The sequence below is a fragment of the Canis lupus genome, chromosome 7, assembly GCF_048164855.1.
Source record: "Canis lupus baileyi chromosome 7, mCanLup2.hap1, whole genome shotgun sequence".
Taxonomy (NCBI): Eukaryota; Metazoa; Chordata; class Mammalia; order Carnivora; family Canidae; genus Canis; species Canis lupus.
The window spans coordinates 29,101,942-29,123,522 of NC_132844.1; the positions used below are offsets into that span (position 1 = coordinate 29,101,942).

Genomic DNA, 21,581 nt, shown 5'->3' on the forward strand with positions numbered 1-21,581 from the left:
GCCTTTGCCAATTTTTTAATAGGGTTGTCTTTTTGTTGCTGAGTGACATTTCTTTATATATTCAGGATATGACCCTTATATATATCACTTCTGAAAATTTTCTCCCATTCTGGTAGGTTGTCTTTTTATGTTTTTGATTGTATCCTTTGATGAATAAGGGTTTTTAAGTTTGACGTAGTCCCTCTTGTGTATTTTTGCCTTTGTTACCTGTGCTTTTGTTGTCATATCCAAGAAATCATTGCCAAAACCAATGTCATGAAGCTTTTCTCCCATGTTTTCTTCTACTAGTTTTATGTTTTAGGTATTATATTTAGGTATTCTGTTTTGAGTTATTTCTTATCTAGCATAAAATAAGATTCCAACTTCATTCTTTTGTATATGGATATCCAGTCTTCTCAATTCCATTTTTTGAAGAAACCTGATCGATTGCTCTGGCACTCTGTTGAAGATTTGACCACAGGGTTTATTTCAGGGCTTTCTATTCCTCTCTATTGGTGTACATGTTTGCCTCTACTGTCAGTACCACACTGTTTTAAAGTTACTATAGCTTTGTAATAGGTTTTGAAGTCTTTTTAAAAACTTCCTTCTGCCTGAAACACTAAATCCTAACTTGACTAGTACCTACTCATCCTTCAGGCTTCAGATCTTACCTCTGCTGTGAAGTCTTCCCTAACTATTCTCTATCTCCAACACTCATACGTACATCTCCTTTCTGTGAACTCCGACTACACACTATACTTTCTCTGCTACAGAACCTCCTTTGCTTTGCTTAATCGAACCCTGACTCCCAAGGGTATTAATCCCTGTGACAGAGTATTCATCCATCAGTTTTAGCTCTCACATCCCCAGCTCCTAGTCAGTCCCAGCTGACTCATAGTAAATAACCAATAACAGTGATATGAATTGAAGACAACAGAATACATTCGGTTGGTAAAAAGAATGAATAAAGTGTATGTACCAATTCAGATAATGCTCCTAAAATATATGAACTAAAAAAAGAAAAAAATCAATGTGCACAACAGTGTTCACAGTATGCTACCATTTATACAAAAAGGGAAAAAATATAGTCATATTATCTGCATATATATGATACAGCTCTGAAAGAACACACAATAAATAAATAAATAAATAAATAAATAAATAAATAAATAAATAAAAAAAACTGCTTACTTCCAGTTGGCCAGGTGGAAAATGCATAGATAAGGGCCAAGGAAAGGGAATCTTTTCTCTCTATACTTTCTGTATACTTTTAAAATCATGCAAATTATTCCCTCTTTTTGGTATTAAGCTTAATTTTTTTAAAAAAGAATAACGTCTCCATAGCAAATCAAACAGCAGCCGTGTAACATGTGGCATTCTCTCCTTCATTCATCTTAGAAATAAAGGAAAACCAAAATGAATAAAATCTGCATCTTTAGTATTACATTTGAATCAAGAATCAACCCACTATCCCCCAAAGAAAAACAGAAACTAAGAATTTTGTGGATAAAGTACTTGCTTCATTTAGTAATATAATCAAGTGTTATTAAGTTAATCTTTAAATATTCTAAAACCATGAGCTGTGTATAAACCGCATACTGATTAAGTATGTACTGCTTACTAGTGACATGTATGTATATTAGCTTTATAAAATGTGGAAGCTAGCTTCCAGGATGGCCTCCAATGATGCTGAACTCTTAATATTCATTCTCTTGTATAGTCACCTGTCCTACACAAAATTACTGCTAGCCTATGTGCTGTTTCTTGGATCACTCATTCTAGCCTTTATGTGTGGTAAGGACACTTTAAGGAGCCTTATGCATAGAAACTTAGGCCTCCCTTCAACAGCCAGAAACAACTTGCTAGTATGTGAGCAAACCACTTTAGAAAGCGGTTCTCCAACCTCAATCATACATAAGGATGACTATGGTCCAGGCCAATATCTGCAACCTCACAAAATTTAAGCCAGAAACTCACAGCCAAACTGCTCCCCAATCCCTTCTGAAAGAAACTGAGAAGTATTTATTAAGTAACTACATTTTGAGATACTTTGTCATACAGCCATTGATGTAAGTTAATTTTATTTAAACTTTTAAAATTAAATTTTAAAATAAATTAAAAATTTTTATTTAAAACAGCTTTTTTTTTTTAATTGGAGTTCAATTTGCCAACATATAGCATAACACCCAGTGCTCATCCCATCAAGTGCCCCCCCATCAGTGCCTGTCACCCAGTCAACCCCACCCCCCACCCACCTCCCTTTCCACCACTCCTTGTTCTTTTCCCAGAGTTAGGAGTCTCTCATGTTCTAAAACAGCTTTTTGAGTATAGTTGACACACAATGTTACATTAGTATCAGGTGATTTGACACCTTTACACATTATGGTATGCTCACCACAAGTGTAGCTACTGTCTGTCACCATACAATGCTGTTACAATACCATTGACTATATTCCTCATGGTGTGTCTTTTTTATTCCCCTGATTTATCCACTCAATAATTGGAAGCCTGTATCTCCACTACCCTTCACCCATTTTGCGTATCTCCTCACCCCCTCCCCTTTGACATCCATCAGTTCTCTGTATTTTTATAGGTCTGATCCTGCTTTTTGTCAGCTTCTTTAGACTACTGATATGAGTGAGATCATATTGTATGGCTTTTTTCAGTCTGACCTATTTCACTTAGCACAATACCCTTTAGGTCCATCCATTTTGTTGCAAATGGCACAATCTCATTGTTTTTACGTCTGTAATTTTCTATGGTGTGTGTGTATCACATCTTCCTTAACCATTCATCTGTCAGTGGACACTTAGCTGCTTCCATATCTTGGCTACTGTAAATAATGCTGCAATAAACATAGGGGTACATATATCTTTCAAATTAGTGTTTTCATTTCTTTGGATAAATACCCAGCGGAATACTGGATCATATGGTACTTCTGTTTTTAAATTTCTGAGAAACCTCCATACTGTTATCCATTCTGGCTATACTAATTTGCATTCCCAACAACAGTACATGGGGGTTCTTTTCTCTCCACATCCTTATCACACTTATTATTTCTTGTCTTTTTCATTTTAGCCATTTTGGCAGGTGTAAAGTGATATCACATTGTGGTTTTGATGTGCATTTCCCTGATGATTAGTGAGGCTGAGCATCTTTTCATGTTGGCTATCTGTATGTCTTCTTTGGACAATAGTCTACTCAGGTCCTCTGCCCATTTTTTAATTGGATCGTTTGGGTTTTTTGTTTTGTTTTGTTTTGTTTTGTTTTTTTTTTTGGTATTGAGTTGTATAAGTTCTTTATACATTTTGGATATTTACCTCTTATTGGATATAAGCTGAAGATATTACAATTCCAGATTTCAAGATTTACTACAAAGCTGCTGTGATCAAAACAGCATAGTACACAAAAACAGACATACAGATCAATGGAACAGAATACAGAGCCCAGAAATAAACCCACAGTTAAATGGTCAACTAATCTATGACAAAAGGCAAGAATATACAATGGGGAAACGTTTCTTCAATAAATGATGCTAGGAAACGGGATGGATATCTGCAAAAGAAAGAAACTGAACTACTACTTTCTAATATCATACACAAAACTAAAATGGATTAAAGACCTAAATGTGATACCTAAAACCATAAAAGTCCTAGAAGAAAACGGAGGTAGTAATTTCTCTGACATTGATCATAGTCAATTGACATTGTCTAGATGTCATAGACATCTAGACAGACATGATCAATGTCTGATATATATTTTTTTTTAACCAAAACACAGAAACTTTAATTGGGTCATAATAACACCTGTCAAGGACCTGGGCAGTACACTGTTCTTTATAGCACCAATTCCTTCTGAGGGGGGATTTCACAAGCCATCTGGTAAGTGCTCTGATTATACACCAGACTGGTGCTAGTGATGTCCTAAGCATGATCACATCAGCATCAATGTCCAGGTATGCTCAGATTTCCAGGTTAGTGCCCCTTTAACCACCACTCTCTCATATCCCAGGAGGTTCTCTCACAGCCAACAGATTAACTCTCCCCTTTCCCCACCCCCACCAAACCCTGGAAAACCTGGAGTTTTGTTGCTGATCATAGCAACATTTTTCTAGATACGTGGTTTTTGGCAATGGGAAGACAAGCAGTAACTATTGGGATCACATCAAAATAAAAAACTTTTGCACAGTGAAGGAATCAATCAACAAGAAGGCAACCTACTGAATATTTTCTTTTTAAACCACACCCAACTTAAAAGACATAATAACACAGCAGTAATCACATCACATAAAACTAATAGGTAACCTCAAATTAATAGAATCAGGTAGGCTTGGGGTACAATGCTTTGAAGATAGCCTTCCAATAAAATGACAGGTGCCATAAAAATAATCATGTTGCTGGAATCCCTCTTCAGGCTTAAAGGTGGACTCCTAACTTAAGGGTGGTAGTAACATTCATGGAATTGCTGATATATAAAATGGGAAGTCATTTAAATATTTATTTTTCTTCCCAAGATGACAGACACTAACTTTAAAGCAAATATTATATTCTATTTTTTTCTACAGAGAAAAAATTTTGTCCAGGAAATTTTAAATATGGTCAAGTGTATATGTGTTAAGTGTATATGAAAAGTCACTGTGCAAAGTGTATCACACTGAAGACAAGCAGAAAGCATAACACCAGACTGGAATGACATTTAGGGTGTACGATATACAAAAATTCCAGCTATCTTGAAAATTTGATTGATTATACTAACAAATATTCTAAGGGTTTCAAGTAGCTGATACAGCACACAAAAAGAGCAAATGGAAATGTTAGGTTATTTATCTGTATAACTTAAAGGACTAAGACTGCTGTGTTTTTTATAGTTTCTCTGATTAGTCCGTTGTTACCTTCAAATAATAAAAAGTTTATCTGCACTGCTTCTATCCTGCTTCTTTATTTTACAGTAGAGACATAGGAAAGAAACTACTTATTTGAGTGAAAGGTCTTTTATGAAGTAAAGACTATTCATCTGGAGTGCTCTTTTCTTACTTCCAAATTGAGGCTGTATCCCATAACCTTAGATCAACAGCAATCTGACCTCTGGTTGAATAGCAAATTATTGTCTATACTCATAAATCTAGTATTACCATTCAGATAAATTTTTTTTTGGAAAAAAGAAACACCAAACTAAATTGTCTATTTACCTGAACTCTTTGTTCATGAACATGAAATAACGGTAATTTAAACATTAAGCTCACAATATTGATATAAGCCTGAAAATAACCACAACAAGTTGAAATACAGGATATATTTAATAGAACAAGAGTAGGTAATTTATTTTCCTACCTATTCACATTAAACTCTTTCCATGAGAGGAGAATTTTTCACTACCTCAGAAGAAAAAAAGGTCAAAAATGTCTTCTGCAGGATGGAAATATTAAAACCTAGATCAAACTTAAAAGGTAATGAAAGAAATAAAGGAATTATTATATTCTCTTAAGTTTATTACCTTATCCATGCTTATAGGAGCTATGGCAGATAGACATATATCATCAACATTTCATCACTCCTGAATCAACAGTCATCACTTTGTCATATAAAAGGTTCTCACTGATTTTTAGATTTCTTTAGCTTCAAAGGTTTATCTTACAGCTATGATTTCCTAATAATAAAACAAGTGAATGTTTTATTTGTAAAAGTAACATCAGTAACATTAAAAGCATTTTTTGAAAAAAAAAAAAAAAAACTTAACCTAATTCAATAATGATTAAGTCTTTTTATTGTACTTTTCAAGTTAACTCTAGTACACTTTTTAATTTGCAACTAAGGTTTTATTTTCCAATTCTTTCACAGATAAACTTCTGGAATTTTATCCAGGCCCTGATTAATTCAGCATCTCCCCAAATTTTGGCCACCAATCAGATGTGAGATGATTTTATGGGGCCCAAGGAGAGGGCTAAGCAACACTGAATCAGTGAGGAACTTATTCCCTCTTCATTCTCTTGCATTTCCTCTGACTGCATCAGAAGTTCTCCTATTGATAGCAGAATGTTATCAACACCTTTGTAATTCTTGCTAATCTCCCTTTTAAACAAAGAACAGCAAGTTTTAGGCTCAGAGTGTTCAATATCCAGTAGTTTCCAGAATTTAACAAGTTTTGTTTGCTTATTTTCAACTTTATGTCTACATTCTGTTGATGGCAAGTAATACCTACTTTTTATTTATGGTGATTATTTCAAGTTTTCTCTAAAAATTATGTTAATAACTACATGGATATAGAGAAATACAAAGAAAATAGGTATACAGAAAATATGTAGATACGACCAAAATTTTGAAGATGATGTAGAAATGATTGACATTTGAGAAATACTTCACTTACGCATTTGGTCAACAAATAAATATAAGTGCCTACTATGAACTATGAGCATACCATTGGTTTAGCCATCAAGGACAGAAAAGAATGATATATGTTGACAGGAAAGTCAGAAGAGAAGAAAATTCAAAATGAGGTAATCAAAAAAAGGATTCACAGACAAGGTGGCACTGGAGTTAGGATAACATGATGTAGACATGCCAAGCCTGGGAGAGCATGCATTTAAAGAAAGCAAAAGGATAACAATACAGGCCTGAGTGGTGGTGACATGTTCCAAATCTTGATTATGCTGGTGGTTACCTGGGTGTTTATATAATGCACACATAAAATGAATGTACATTATCTGTAATTTTTTCCTTAAATTTGGTACCATGTCTCTGACTTATGCAATGGAAAAATACGGAGGTTTTAGGCTTGGATAGCTTGGGGAGGAGGAGGTAAATAGGTAAATACAATAAAAAGAAATCACCATTTAAAGATGAGGTAACCAAAAGTACCTATTTTTGTATTGCAAAATTTCAATAAAAACTATAAGCCATTACACAAAACTTGCAGCTCTATACTTCTCAACAGTTTCATTTCAGGAAGAAAGCTTACCTGAATTAGGGATTACCTATTAAATGTATTGTTCCCACCACTGTCCCCCTCTAACAAAAGAGCACAGTAATAGCACTCACTCCTAACAAAGTAACAAAGAACAGACTAAAGTGGCCACACTGGTTGTTTGCTAGTGACACCTGACAGAATTTAACAAAATAATTTAAGATTGTATTCAACACTTAGATCCTATATGTAAGCAACTCAGAAATGACTGCCTTAGAATTTGTTTTAACCTTGAACTCTTTCCAATGATCTGAATTCTTAAAATTTAATTATTAAGTACATTTCAAAAGACTTTTATTACGTTTCATAGTTTAAGAACTTATGACTAAAGAGGGAACTCATGCATAGTAAAAATAATGCCCTAATCAACAAGTTTTGTTGGAACTTTAAAATGCCATTCTCAATAAAATCAATGACTTAACCACAAAATCAAATCCAAAATGTAAATTATGGTTATAGAAAAAGCATCAAGAGACCAGAAAAAAAAAAAAAAAAGATAGTCTTCTTCAGCCATAAATAAAAGCATTAAAGTTCAATGAAACCTATGTGCATCCTTAATATTTTTTTAAATTTTTATTTATTTATGATAGTCACACAGAGAGAGAGAGAGAGGCAGAGACACAGGCAGAGGGAGAAGCAGGCTCCATGCACCAGGAGCCCGACATGGGATTCGGGATTCGATGCCGGGTCTCCAGGATCGAGCCCTGGGCCAAAGGCAGGCACCAAACCGCTGCACCACCCAGGGATCCCCTTAATATTTTAATAAGGAAAATACAAGCCTTTTGTTATACCAGTGAATTGCCACTAGATCTTTATGCCCCAGAAAGCTTAAACTGAGAGCTAAAAGCGTAACATAGGGAATTTTAGAGCTGAACGGAGACCCAGCTCAAGCATAGGCAGTCTAACTCATGAGAGTTCAATTTACCCTTTTTCTCAGTGGCCATAAGCCTCAGCAACTAGTCAGCTCTGCAATCATGAGGGTAAACAACTGATACATTTACAACCATTCTTTATCCACACAAACATTCTGTTTTTCACTTTCAGTATAGTATTCAGTAAGTCATACGAGATATTCGAAACTTTTATAGTAAAATGACCTTTGACAGATGATTCTGCCCAACTGACGGCTAATGTAAGTAATGTGCACATGTTTAACATTAAGTTAGATATAGTAAATGCCTTTCCGAATTTTGACATTTTAAATTTATGGTGGGGTTATCAGGATATATCCTGGTTACTCTGAGTGGGAAGGGGGACCTGTTTCTCCACCTCGTGTTAGGGAACATGTGCTCAAGAGGCCATCTCCTGATGTTACGCTGACCTAACACTCAAGAGCCCAGACGATCTTGAGAATTAACAAACACTCTGTAAAAAAACAAAAACAAAACAAAAACCACTCTGTGACAGAGAGGACCCCTGCCCCAGTTCTAAGCTCAGCAATAGTACCACTACTTGCCTTCCAGAGTTGGTGGTTTACTCAACATGCAGTTATTGGTGACATGAGTCAAGTGTCTCATGACCTCAGGGCATCAAAAGAATCACCCGTTGGCTGCTGTGATCCCTCTGTCCCTTCCATCCCTACCTCACCCCTGTCCTACTGTGTTATATCCGTCTTTTTGTTTCCGTTCATCTATCGTTATTAAAGTTGTGTACTTCTGCAAAAATATACACACACACACATATATGTATGTATGTATATATATATATATATATATATATATATATATATCCCGATATATAACCCCATCATAAATTGAGTAAGATCTGTACAGTAATTTCCAGACTGGTATCCTATGTAATTGTATTCTAGATGTTAACAAGTTGGCCGTGAGAATATAGACTTTCTGGCTAGGTAGGGCATGATTTAACCCAATGTGCTCCTAAATTATTTGTCATGGAACACTGCTGGGGCAGTAAGGCTGTTACTGGATTGAGAAGTGTTCAGGTGAGACATTGGTTTGGAAAATCCTGATCTCATGAAATTCCTTTAAACAGATGACTAGAGACTTTAGAGCACATCTGGTCAGCTGGAGGACAAAGAATGTGAACAAAATCTCTCATTCCCAGGCCGGAGCTCTTTCTACTACCTTAACAACAAAGTAAGACTCTCTAAACTGTATACAGAGTCAGACGTTGAATTCACACCTAACACTTTGGTTATGGTGTCACATTTTCTGGTTTGTGTATTGACTCAGGTATTTTTAATTCTTCCTTCAAGACCGGGGTTCTTAACAATTAGAATCACCTAGAGATTTACAATTGTTTAGTGGTGGCTTCAGAGTGGCGGCTTACTCCCTGAAATAAAGCATTTGTACTGAAACTGGTTTTAATTTACCCTTGTGGCCACTTCTGTCGGCTCAACTCAATCACTGTGTTTACCAGACGGTGAATTTCTTCGCGTACAACGTCGACATACACTATCCATCGATAACATACGAGGTCTGTCTGCGTAGAAGAAAGCCAGGAACACCGAAAATTGAGAGATTTATGTCTTTCCACAGCTCTGGGCTTGTGAGGCAAACGCTTAGTTTCCTTATTTTCTTTCGTAATTCTCAAAAAAAAAAAAAAAAGAAAAACACCTGTTTTGATTGCTCTAGCTACACTCTCCAAAGCAGATGATCGCAAAATCTCTTTCCCAAACTCCACAGAACTAGAAGACAGCGTTAAGAGACACAATTCTTTCCGTTTTTAAAGTCGTGGTATACCACCCCCACCACCCCCCACCCCCCCTTCAGGGGAGGGGAGAAGAATGCGGGAGACCGAACAAGTAACTATTGTTATGCTGCAACTTTAAAAGGCTGGAGATGGGGAAGCAAAGGTGATCCCGGTCAACAACTTCCGCAGGACGAACCTGACTTCCTCTAATAAACTTGTGCGCTCCCTCCCGGTCCCCCAACGCGGACCATGAACCATGGCCGGCATTCGCGTCTCCTCTAGCGGCTGAGCGAGACCGCACGGATCCCGGATTCCACCAACAAAGGGGTTACCCCGCGCGCCGTTTCCGCACAGGTGCGACCTCCACCCCAACCTTGCGCGCCGCGGGGCCGCAGCGCAGAGGGCTCGGGAGCGGCCGCCCGTGCCTGGGGCCGCCCCCGAGCCTCCGCCCGGCCCCGGCCCCGGCCCCGGCCCCGGCCCCGGCCCGCCGAGCCCCGCGCGGCGCCCGCCTCTCCGGAAACCCGAGGGCGGCCAGCCGGGCTTCAGGATCCAGGCGGGGCCAGGGCGGCAACACCCCCGACGCCGCAGCAGCCTGCCCCGCGGGGCGTCCCCGTGGCTCCGCAACCGGCCTGGCGGCGGACGCAGCTCAGGACCCGCAGCTGGCCTCGCCACCGCGCTGGGGGCGGGGACGCTGTTACCTGCCGTGGGCTCGGCCGCTCCCCGCCGGCGCCGCTCTCCTGGCAACCGCGGCAGCGACGCGGAGGCCGGGAGCCGAAGGGCCTAGTGACAGCTCCCAGCGTGCACTGCGCCCGCGCCCGCGCCGGCGTCGACGTCGACGGCCCCGGGTCTCCGCCCCCCGGCGGCGCCTCGCCTCCAGGCGCTGGCTGTCGCCACAGCGCCCTCAAGCGCACGGCCGGGGAAGCCGCCCGAGGCCACCGACTAAGGGGGATGGATGGGCCTCCAAACGGAAGAGCAGGGCTTTTCAACTCGCAGGGGCCAGCCACGTCTTGATGGAGAGTCGGAAAGAATGCCAGGAATTGAGAACAGCTTTTTTCTTTTTTTTTTTCTTTTTTTAAGATTTTATTTTTATTTATTCATGAGAGACACAGGCAGAGGGAGAAGCAGGCCCCACGCAGGGAGCCCGACGTGGTTCTCGATCCCGGGTCCCCAGGATCAGGCCCGGCGCGAAACCCCTGAGCCACCAGGGCTGCCCGAGAACAGCTTTTATCTACTATTTAAACGATCCTTTAGGTGTTAAACGATTCCTCAATATTTCATATGAGGAACTTGAGGCTCAGAGAAATTGGAACACTGAAGTTAGGAGATACATAGTTATCAGATTTGGAAACATTTTAACTTTATGTTCTCTTTAAATCATGTAGTTGTCGCAGGGAGGATTGCACTGTTTTTGCCTAAAACTGTAGGGTCAAAGAAACAAAAAGGTTTTTTGTTGTTGTTGTTGTTGTTTTTACAAATGTGTGACTGTACAATAAAGCAATCTTTAAAAATAATCAAACATCAAGTATGAAGAGCATGCTGCGCTAAGACTGTTAAAGATTTCAATACAGTGTGGCAGCATTGAAGATTTAGTAGGCTTGAGAACTAAAGGTGGAAGAGGTTAGGAGTTGAAACCATCACCCATGATCACCGTTATTTGAGGTAGGAAAGTAGTAGTAAACTTGATTCTCTTCATTGTGTTGCTGCCTCCAACCATGATTTTGAATTATTGCGGTGGATACAGGAATTTGTGAAGCACCATAATAAACTTAAAAACTGCAAATACTGACCTTAGAAAATGTCTTAAAATAGGATCTCTGGGGAAGTGGATTCGGAAAATCTTCGAATTAAGAAGCTACTAATGGATATGATTTTCTGAATACAAGCCATCATTGTTTGTTTTTAAAACCTAACAGCCTCTTGGTTTTTGTTTAAGGTTTCACTTTTAAGTGATCTCTACACCCAATTTGGTTGGGGTAACCTCAAGCCTCCAATGCTCCCCCTACCAAGCCAGCCAGGTGCCCCCAGCCTCTTGTTTTTAAAGAATTCTTACTATAAGTTTACCACCCTGCCTTACATTTTAATATTTCCCCATTTTTAAGCATTTCCCTCTATCTTAAGTATGGAGAGTTGGAAAGAATGCTAGGAGTTGAGAACAGCTTTTTTTTTTTTTTTTAATAAGATTTTATTTTTATTCATGAGAGACACAGGCAGAGGGAGAAGCAGGCCTTACAGCAGAGGTAAAACTTTCCAAAATTATCTTCTAGCAGTAATAAGACTAGGACTCCTGTGAATCAGTGTCGACCTCTACAAAACGTGGAGAGCGGAAATGTACCTGTGGAATCATTCTCATTTTCCTTTTCTCAAAGATGCTAGGAATGGCTAATCCTGTGATTCGTGATATTGGACTTAACTACATGCCCTTCTTTTTTTTTATTTATTTATTTATTTATGAGAGTCACAGAGAGAGAGAGAGAGGCAGAGACATAGGCAGAGGGAGAAGCAGGCTCCATGCACCGGGAGCCCGATGTGGGATTCGATCCCGGGTCTCCAGGATCGCGCCCTGGGCCAAAGGCAGGCGCCAAACCGCTGCGCCACCCAGGGATCCCAACTACATGCCCTTCTATATTGATAACAAAACCTCTTACATTTTTGCACCTGTTTCCGTCTTAGAGCCATCGCGTCTGAACCCAGAAGCAATGCCAAGTCAATCCTGGACGTTCGTTGCCTCAGAGGAGAACTACCAAGGGACTGACCACAGTTCATAAAGAAGATACTGCCGTTTATTAGGATACGAAACAAGATTGTGTTCTGGGGTGGAGAAATCCTGGGAGGTCAGCGCCCGCCTGCATCTCCTGCATCCTTCATCCCGCGCTCTTCCAGCCTCATTCCCACCCACGCTAGTCAAAGAGGTGTACTCGGCTCAGATTTTTAAGGTCGGATCCTGGGAGAGCAGCGCATCGGGTCCCGCCCACAGGAAGAAGAGCGGGAGGGCAGTTGGGCTCTCCCTGCCCACCTTTGTCAGCCCTCGGACCCAGGCCAGCATCCGGAAAGGCTCACGCCCCCAGGTGGAGTCCCGGCGGCTGCGCGTTCTCCGCCCGGCAGGTGGCGCTGTGGGCTGGCGGGCTGTGTCGGCGCAGGGATCCGGGCGGGAGGCCCGCGCCGCCGCCGCCGCCGCCGCCGCCGCACGTGTCGCCGCTCCGGCCGTGGTGGCCGCTCGTCCCCGGCACCTGCGGCTGGGCGCCCGCCATGGGGGCGGCTGCGGCGGGGACGCGCGTGTTCCTGGAGGTGCGGAGACGGCTGCAGAGCGCGCTGCTCATCCTCGGGTAAGGCCGGCGCTGGGCGCGTGGGCCCCGAGGCACAGGGCGTTAGCCGGGGTCTCTGCTGGTCCTGGAGCCTCCGCCTCCCTCGGAGGGACGAGCTGTGACTTTCTTCCCAGTTGCTTAGAGCCTGTCATTTGCTCAAAGTGCAGCTTCTCCTCCCGCACCCTCCTCGACTGGCAATCTCGGCATCACCTGGGAGGGTTTGTTTTTTGTTTTTAAGAAATGCAGGTCTCAGCCCCACACCAGACCCGCTGACTCAGAACTTGTCTTTTAACACGCCTCCCAGGACTCAAAATACCAAAGTTTGAGGAGCGCTGATGTAACATTAACAGTGCCCGGCTTTTCCAAAAACAGCGGAAAAAAAAAAAAAAAAAAAAGCCTTGCCTGCTTCTTTCTGGGCTTCTCTTCAGAGGGTTAAGTTCCACTGTGAGCTTCCTATTTTGTACATAAACTCGGTTAGGTTGTCCCCCCCCCCCGCCCCATCCACGCTGTTTTCTGCCGAAAAACTGACACATTGCAGGCTTCTTATTGGAGCTCATTGTGGTATTCGTATTCCGCGTTCCAATGAGAAGTCAACAACGTTTAACTTGTTACTACAAGAAATTTTTAGGAGAGGGGCACCTGGGTGGTTCCGTGGTGGTGCAGCTGCCTTTTTTTTTTTTTTTTTAAAGATTTTATTTTATTTATTCATGAGAAGCAAGGACAGAGAAAGAGGCAGAGAGACACAGGCAGAGGGAGAAGCAGGCTCCATGCAGGGAGCCCGACGTGTGACTCGATCCCGGGTCTCCAGGATCACGCCCTGGGCTGCAGGCGGCGCTAAGCCGCTGAGCCACCCGGGCTGCCCTGTGCATCTGCCTTTGGCTCAGGTCACGATCCTGCGGTCCTGGGATCGAGGCCCGCTTCAGGCTCACTGCAGGAAGCCTGCTTCTCCCCCTGCCTGTGTCTCTGCCTCTCTGTGTGTCTCTCAGGAATAAATAAGATTAAAAAAAAAAAACTTTTAAGAGAAATGTTCTCTTGTTTGTGGCCCCCTTTATTTATTCCCTTGTGACTGCCATTTCAAATAGAGTAAATTAGATATTCAAATCCTGAAGCTTTTACTACACGGAGCCGCTCCGAGGTAGATTGATGTTTATCTTTCTTTTCCTTAAATCGGACAAGTGTAGATCTGGCAGTTTGGGATTTGGCATGAGAACTGAATTCAAATCCTAGCTTCTTCACCAGAGTAGCATCGTTTCGTCTGAACTTTATCAATTGTAAAATCGGGGATGATACTTGGTAGTTTTTTCTTTCTTTTTTTTTTTTTCTCTGTGTCTCCCTCTCCTTCTCAAATCATACATTGAGATAAGTATCTACAATTCCAGTCCACCTTGCAGGGTTATCCACCACCCCAAACTTAACACAAAACAAAAACAAGACAAAGTTCCCACCTCCTCTTATCAAGGGGCCCCTTCACAGTTTTCCCTAGATTACTCTCCCTTGTTTAAGCAAGTGAAGAAATCTGACTGGTTTGTTCCCAATGGTCTTTGGCTGCTGAACTTTATCACCAGCTTGCCTCTCCTAAAAGCAAAAGCGGCCACTCTTCTGATTTCATTCAACAAAGATTAGTTTTGCCATTTCATGAACTATATATAAATGGATTCTTAGAGTATATACTTTTTTAAATTCTGGCTGCTTTCCTTCAAAACTGCTTCTGAGATTCTTGTTTGATCTGTGTCATTGCACATGTCAGTAGTCCATTTTTTTTCTCACTGAGTAGTTTTCTACTGTATGAATATACAATTCATCCATCCATTCTGTTGCTGGATAATTTGTTGGTTTCTAGAACTTGATTATTAGGAATAAAGTTGCTATAGCATTGTCATGTAAGTCTTTTGGTAGACATACATTTTCATTTCTTTTAATTACCTAATTCTATAAAGGTACAAAGCCTCATTGTCGTTTTAATTTGCATTTCCTGGATTAATAATGTTAAGTACTTTTTAATTTGCTTTTTGGTCATTCATACATGTTCCTTTGGAAGGTGTCTTCTAATTTTATGTGTGTGTGTGTCTTCTAATTTTTTGTCATTATAAAAAATCAAGCTGTTTGTTGTATTGTTGAATTTACAGAGTTCTTTATAGATTCTGGAAATAGGACCTTTCTTATTTATGCCTTGTGAATTTGTGAACGCTTGCTCCCAATCAGAAATTTGCCTTTTCATTTTCTTAATGGTGTCTTTTCAAGAACAGAAAATTTTAATTGTAATGAACTTCAGTTTATTGCATTTTTTTCTTTAATGGTTAGTGTTGTTTGCTTCTTAAGAAATCTTTGCTTATCTTGAGGTTGTTTTTTCCTATGTTTATTTTCTAGGAGTTACATAGTTTTAGCTTTTATATTTAGATGAAATTCATTTTCTGTGTTTGGAGTGAGATAGGAGTTAAATTTTATTTTATTTTTTCTATAAGAATATCCACTAGTTCCATCACCATTAGTTTAAAAGAGTGCCGTTTCTTCCACTGAAATACACAGTATCTTTGTCAGAAAACATTTTTGACAGTACTGTTTGGCCTCACATATCTCTTTCTGTCTTCTTAGTGTTAATGTATCCTTTACATATAAATTTAAAAAAAAATTTTTTTTAATATTTTATTTATTCATGATAGTCACAGAGAGAGAGAGAGAGAGAGAGAGAGAGAGAGGCAGAGACACAGGCAGAGGGAGAAGCAGGCTCCATGCAGGGAGCCCGACACGGGATTCGATCCCTGGTCTCCAGGATCGCGCCCCGGGCCAAAGGCAGGCGCTAAACCGCTGCGCCACCCAGGGATCCCACCTTTACATATAAATTTTTAAAAGCATATACTGGGTGGAGTTTTTCAGAATACATTCTGATAATCTGCATTTTAATTAAAATTTTTAGTCTGTTTCCAGTTAATGTAAATGATATGATTGAGTTTTATTCTTGTTCCTAATCTTGAAATGTTTCTAGCATTTTATCACTAGGTATGATGAAATTGACTTGGTGAATCTGTGTGGTAGATTGCGTGGTCCCTTTCTCTTCTTAGTTTACTATGGGTTTTTTTTTTTAATAATTTTTTAAAATTTTTATTTATTTATGATAGTCACAGAGAGAGAGAGAGAGAGAGAGGCAGAGACACAGGCAGAGGGAGAAGCAGGCTCCATGCACCGGGAGCCCGATTTGGGATTCGATCCCCGGTCTCCAGGATCACGCCCTGGGCCAAAGACAGGCGCTAAACCGCTGCACCACCCAGGGATCCTTTTACTATGGGTTTTAATCATGAATAGATACTTTATTTTCTGTAATGATTTGTGCATGTATTGTGATGGTCATATTTTTTTCGCTTTCATATTTACATCCGTGAAATGCATTAGAAAAATCCGTTTATGTTAAGCTATTTTAGTATTCCTGGGATAAACCTTAGCCATTCATTTAGTCCACAGATGTTTACTAAGGTCCTATTCTAGTGCCAAAAACTCAGATTCTTTTTTTTAATATATTTTTTAAATATTTTATTTATTTACTTGAGATAATGAGTGAGAAAGAGAGAGAGAGAGAGAGAAACCACGGGCAGGGGGAGGGAGAGGGAGAAGCAGGCTACCCTACAGGGAGCCCAATATAGGGCTCAATCCCAGGACCCTGGGGTCATGACCTGAGCCTAAGGCAAATGCTTAACCCACTGAGCTATCCAGGTGCCCCCAAAAACTCAGATTCTAAGTGCTAGGTATCCAGCTATGAACGACGACAGCAACAAAGATGAAAATTCTTGGCTGTCATTGAGCTTATAGTATAATGGTGGCAGTGGGTGATAAGTGAGCAGAAATTATACAAAATAAATAAAATATAAATGATTTTTTCTTTTAAGATTTTATTCTTGAGATAGACAGAAAGGCAGAGACATAAGGCAGAGGGAGAAGCAGGCTCCCCACAGGGAGCCTAATGGGGAACTTGATCCCAGGACCCCGAGACCGTGACCTGAGCCAAAGGCAGACACTCAACAACTGAGCCACCCAGGTGCCCAAAATATATATGAATTTGAATGAAAATAAATACATAGAAAAATAAAACAAAAAGGGATAGGGAGAGAAAATTACAACCTCTTATTCCAAATGAGAAAGCAACACTTGAGTAATAAACTTAAAGGGGAAAGGTTTGGAACTATATAATACCTGGTGAAAGACTGTTTCCCTCTGAGAGAACAGCAAGCATGAAGGGGTGCCAAATTCAGAGAGATGTGGGTGGCCTGGTGGAGCACATAGTCTTACAGATGTATGTTAGTAAATGTTTAACAACCTGCTTTCCAAGAAAACCAATAAAACTAACAAAAAAATCTTCCTGATTTGCAACATTTACTGATTCCTGTGATGTAGATACTTTCACTATGGATGATGTCAAGCTACCAAAGTGATGTCAACTAGTTTGCAAAATGCCTGGAATTTTAGCAGCTGTCTCCAGTATATCACTGGGTCTTATGGGCCATCGAAGGAATTTTAGCTTGCACTCAGAGTGAGATAGGAAGTCATTGGATAATTTCAAGCAGGGTGTGCACAATGAAGAAAGCCACAAGTATATAAAAGGTATGTACAGTTAGGGTCTCAAAAATCTTTGTTTTTGGACAGTCTCAAACTTGAGAGTAAGTTAATGTTACTCCTGAATACATTACTGTGTATTTCCTACAAATAGGAACATTCCTCTACATACCAACATGCAACCTTCAAAACCAGGAAACATGTTACTACCATCTTATACTCAGACCTCTCTCAATTTTTGCCGCCGATCTACATAATACCCATAATAGCAAAAGAACTCAGTTCAGAATCATGCCTTATATGTCGTTGCTGTGTTTCCTTAGTGTCTTAAAATTGGAAGAGTTCCTCAGTTTTCCTTGGCCTTCATAATCTTGACACTTTTTAAGATTACAGCCTAATTATTGTGTGGAATATCTTTCCATTTGGGTTTGTCTCATGTTGCCTCAGGATTAGGTTCAGGTTGTACATCTTTGGCAAGCATATCACGGAAGTGATGCTGTGTTCTCCTATCAAGTATCACAGGATTTTGGCTTATTTCATTAAAGTATATGTTAACTTTGAGCATGTAGATAAGATGATGTCTGCTTTCTCCACCATAAAGTGTTATTTTGTTTTGTTTTTTGCTTAGTTTTTTTTGGTTTTAATATTTTTATTTAGGAAAAGATTGATTCTGAAGCTATAATGGTTCAATCTAAAGCATCCCTTTTTTTTAAGATTTTATTTTTATTTATTTGAGAGAAAGAGCAGGAGAGGGAGGTGGAACAGAGAGGGAGAAGCTGACTCCCCACTGAGCAGGGAGCCTGACTCAGGGCTCAGTCCCAGGACCCTGGGATCATGACCTGAGCCAAAGGCATATCCTTAACCGACTGAGCCATCCAGGTGCCCCAAACTATCCCTTTTTCAATAGTGGAGTCAATTTATGCAAAAATATTTTTCCTTGTCTGTAAGAAACAAATTGAACAGTATTTTAATGATAAGGAAATACGAACATACACTTTAGCCAGTTTGCACTATCATAAAAGAAAAAGGATGTTTTTCTCTTCCCCTCTCTCAACAATTCAAGAAAGAAGAATACTGCAAACTTCAAGAATCCCACTGACTATCATCAGAGTAACTACAGAACAAGGGCAGCACAGGATAAAACTATCTCTGTATTCCAGAAGGCAGAAACTGGGCACTCTGGCTTTACAAGTAAAAGCACAGGCAGGCAAAAGCTCACAGTAAATGCACAGCATAATGGGGTCCTAGGTGAAGTCGTCTGACTGGGTTACTACTTTTACAGGGAAGAAAAAATACAAATCTGAGGTGGAGTTAAAAAAACAAAAAAATTTTGTCACATGTATAGGAATCTCAGACCTCTTGTATTCCCATGCTCATGGGTAGTTTTGATATACACTGTAAAGAGCTTCAGTATTTAGGAAGAATACTGCAAGGTGACAAAATGAGAGTTCTTCATGCTTCTGATATCTCAGATTTGCTCAGTGAAATAGCCAGTTCCAACTCTTCCTACTCTTACTGATTCAGTCGGGCAAGACACTGTATAATCAATAAGTATCAATTGGAGATGCCCTTTGAGACTATGTATCAATGCTCAATGTTCCTTATCAGACTTTTTTTTTTTAATTCATTCATTTACATCAGTATGGACCCAAGATCATCATCTATTCATTGGGTTACTTTTTTTGCTCAAATTTATACCAGATGTGGCCAGGGGGAGTCCCTTCAAGATGATTTTAATATGTTTCTATTATTCTTTTGTAATGTGATCTTTTTAAATATGTTCCTATTATTCTTTAGTTTTTTTCTTTGTTTGCACAGCAACATGTTCCAGTCTCATCTCATTCTTTTCCTGTTCCATCCTTGGATGTAGTTATTTTTTCAAGGAACATCATTTTGTGTATGTCCATTTGTTTTAAAGTGGAAAATCACTAGGGTGCCTGGATGGCAGATTTGATTGAGCATCCAACTCTTGATTTCGGCTCAGGTCATGATGTCAGAGTCATGAGATTGGGTCCCATGTTGGACTCAGGCTCAATGCATGGTCTGCTTGAGATTCTTTCCCTCTGCCCCTCCCCCCACTTGTAGCATACTTTCTCTCTCTCAGATAAATAAACCTTTAAAAAAATTTTAAGAATAAAACTGGAAAATGACCTTTAGAAACCAAAATCTGAGCATAAAGTATCATTACTATTGACCTGTCACTTTTTCCAGGCCCTAGTAGACAAAACTAGAGTGTGTATGTGGCATATGCATAATGTTTGTGTATGAATGTATGCATGTGTATGTGTGTTTGTATATTATACATCTACACACATACACATATACACATCTGTAGTACTATATCTCTTTATATACATTGAAAACCATGACTCCACACAGATATTTTCAATTCTAGTCCATTACCATAGGATCCATTCTGATTTTTTCCCTTTCCCACTTTATAACTCTGTTCTCCCACAGTGAGAATCCTGGCTTTCATTATTCTCATGACATACATTTATTTGGTCAGTTCCCATCTATGTAATTAATCTTATGCTGGCATCCTTTGATTCTTCCCCTACCTCCCCTCAGTGTTGACACCTTCCTCATTTGTTTGGATTCTGTTACGGAATGCATTTTTGTGTGTTTCCTCAAAATTTCATATGTTGAAGCCCTAATCCCCAATATGATGGTATTAGGAGATATGGAACCTTTGGGAGATAATTAGATTTAGATGAGGTCTTCAGTGTGGAGCCACCATGATGGGATTAGTGCCCTTATAGAGGAAATACCAAAGCTGCTTCTCTTTGCCACCATAATGGGATTAGTGACCTTATAAAAGGAAATACCAAAGCTGCTTCTCTTTGCCATGTGAAGTTATAAGGAGGAAGTGGCCATCTGCCAGCCAAGTAGAGGGCTTTCAACAAGGACCAAATCTCTAGGTACCTTGAACTTTTACTTCTCAGCCATCAGAACTGTAAGAAATGTATGTTAAGCCACCTAGTCTCTGGTGTTTTGTTATAGCAGCCTGAGCCGTCTAGGGCAGGCTTGGAAACCCTATACTGAGTTGCCCACCCCCCCTCCCCCACTTAGGTTTCTCTTCCTTCCTCTTGAGATCTGACATCCCTGTAGGGTGGCTGTCCTGGTGGATGCCCTCCTTCCTAACTCTTCTGGGTTTTCCACATCTCCAGGCCACTGTGGTTTTCCCACACTTGCATTGATGCCTATCTTACTCCACTCAAATTGGCTGAATTTTTCATGAAGGGGAAGAAGAGTGGTAAGCCAGAGATAGGGTGGGGTGAGGCGTAGAAATGTAGTGATGTCCCTTAAGGTACTTCTAGTGCCAGTGGCACAATCCAGTTTGAAAATCTCTGAGCAGCAAAATGGACAAATTATTTATCTTTAGAGAAATGTTCAGCAAACTATATCCCATGCGCAAATTTAACCTGTGCCTTGTTTTGGTACAACTTATGAGAATGGATTTTACATTATTTAAAGCATTATTAAAAATAAAATACATAGTATAATATGCAACAGACCATAAATGGCCTGCAAAACCAGAAATATATACCATTTGGTCCTTCTGACCTCTGCTTTAGAGGACTATTATTTCTTAAATATCAGTTCTTAAAACTATTGACTCTGAGTGCCTGGGTGGCTCAGTCCATTAAGCATCTTACTCTTAATTTCAGCTCAGGTCATGTTCTCAGGATCATGAGATCAAGCCCCATATTGAGCTTCACACTGAACATAGAGCCTGCTTAGGATTCTGTTTCTCTTTCCCTCTGCCCCTCCCCTTCCCCCACTCATGCTCTCTTGCGCGTGCACAATCTCTCTCTAAAAAAAAGAACTAGACTTTTGACTCAAGAGTTTAAGGATATATTCCTTGGAAAAGACTCAGGTTCTTGCCAATTAAGTACAAGTCCATATGGTTTGAAAAAGAACTAACCAGAAAATAGTCTTAGGATCTTCTAAAGCAAATTAAGAGGCCTAATCAAGATTGACAGCTGAACACATGGTATGATCTCTGTACTTAGATAATACTCAAGTAGATGGCCTGACTTTTGTACGTAGGTGATGTGGAGTTAATGGCCCGCCCCTGCTGTCTACACTTAAAAGGCAGAGTGCTTGGCACCTCTGTTAGAATTCTAGGCATATTCTAAC

The 21,581-nt window shown here is 40.1% G+C and overlaps 3 protein-coding genes across 23 annotated transcripts in view; 2 read left to right on the forward strand and 1 right to left on the reverse strand.

The window, feature by feature from the left end:
* DOP1A (DOP1 leucine zipper like protein A) overlaps positions 1–10,426 on the reverse strand; it is a 108,337-nt gene extending 97,911 nt beyond the window's left edge. For 6 of the 9 annotated variants that reach the window (XM_072832211.1, XM_072832207.1, XM_072832212.1 and 3 more), the window contains exon 1: positions 10,293–10,426. The gene's annotated coding sequence lies outside the window, so the exon portion shown is untranslated. Of the gene's footprint in view, positions 1–5,472; positions 5,626–9,274; positions 9,491–10,292 lie in introns of all 9 variants that reach the window. The other 3 variants (XM_072832209.1, XM_072832206.1, XM_072832213.1) reach the window with 3 other exon arrangements.
* LOC140636386 (uncharacterized) lies at positions 8,834–12,641 on the forward strand. Its single transcript, XM_072831619.1, has 3 exons — positions 8,834–8,884; positions 9,877–11,253; positions 12,265–12,641. Exons 1-2 carry the CDS (start codon positions 8,834–8,836, stop codon positions 10,603–10,605), a joined length of 780 nt encoding a protein of 259 aa, XP_072687720.1. The 3' UTR covers positions 10,606–11,253; positions 12,265–12,641.
* Positions 12,642–12,746: 105 nt separating this feature from the next.
* The window catches only part of UBE3D (ubiquitin protein ligase E3D), a 203,117-nt gene continuing 194,282 nt past the window's right edge, over positions 12,747–21,581 (forward strand). For all 13 annotated transcript variants that reach the window (XR_012033906.1, XR_012033908.1, XR_012033907.1 and 10 more), the window contains exon 1: positions 12,747–12,917. Coding sequence is in view for 8 of the 13 variants with exons in the window: in XM_072832229.1 (XP_072688330.1) it covers positions 12,841–12,917 (77 nt within the window). In the remaining 5 variants the exon portion in view is untranslated. The remainder of the gene's footprint in view (positions 12,918–21,581) is intronic.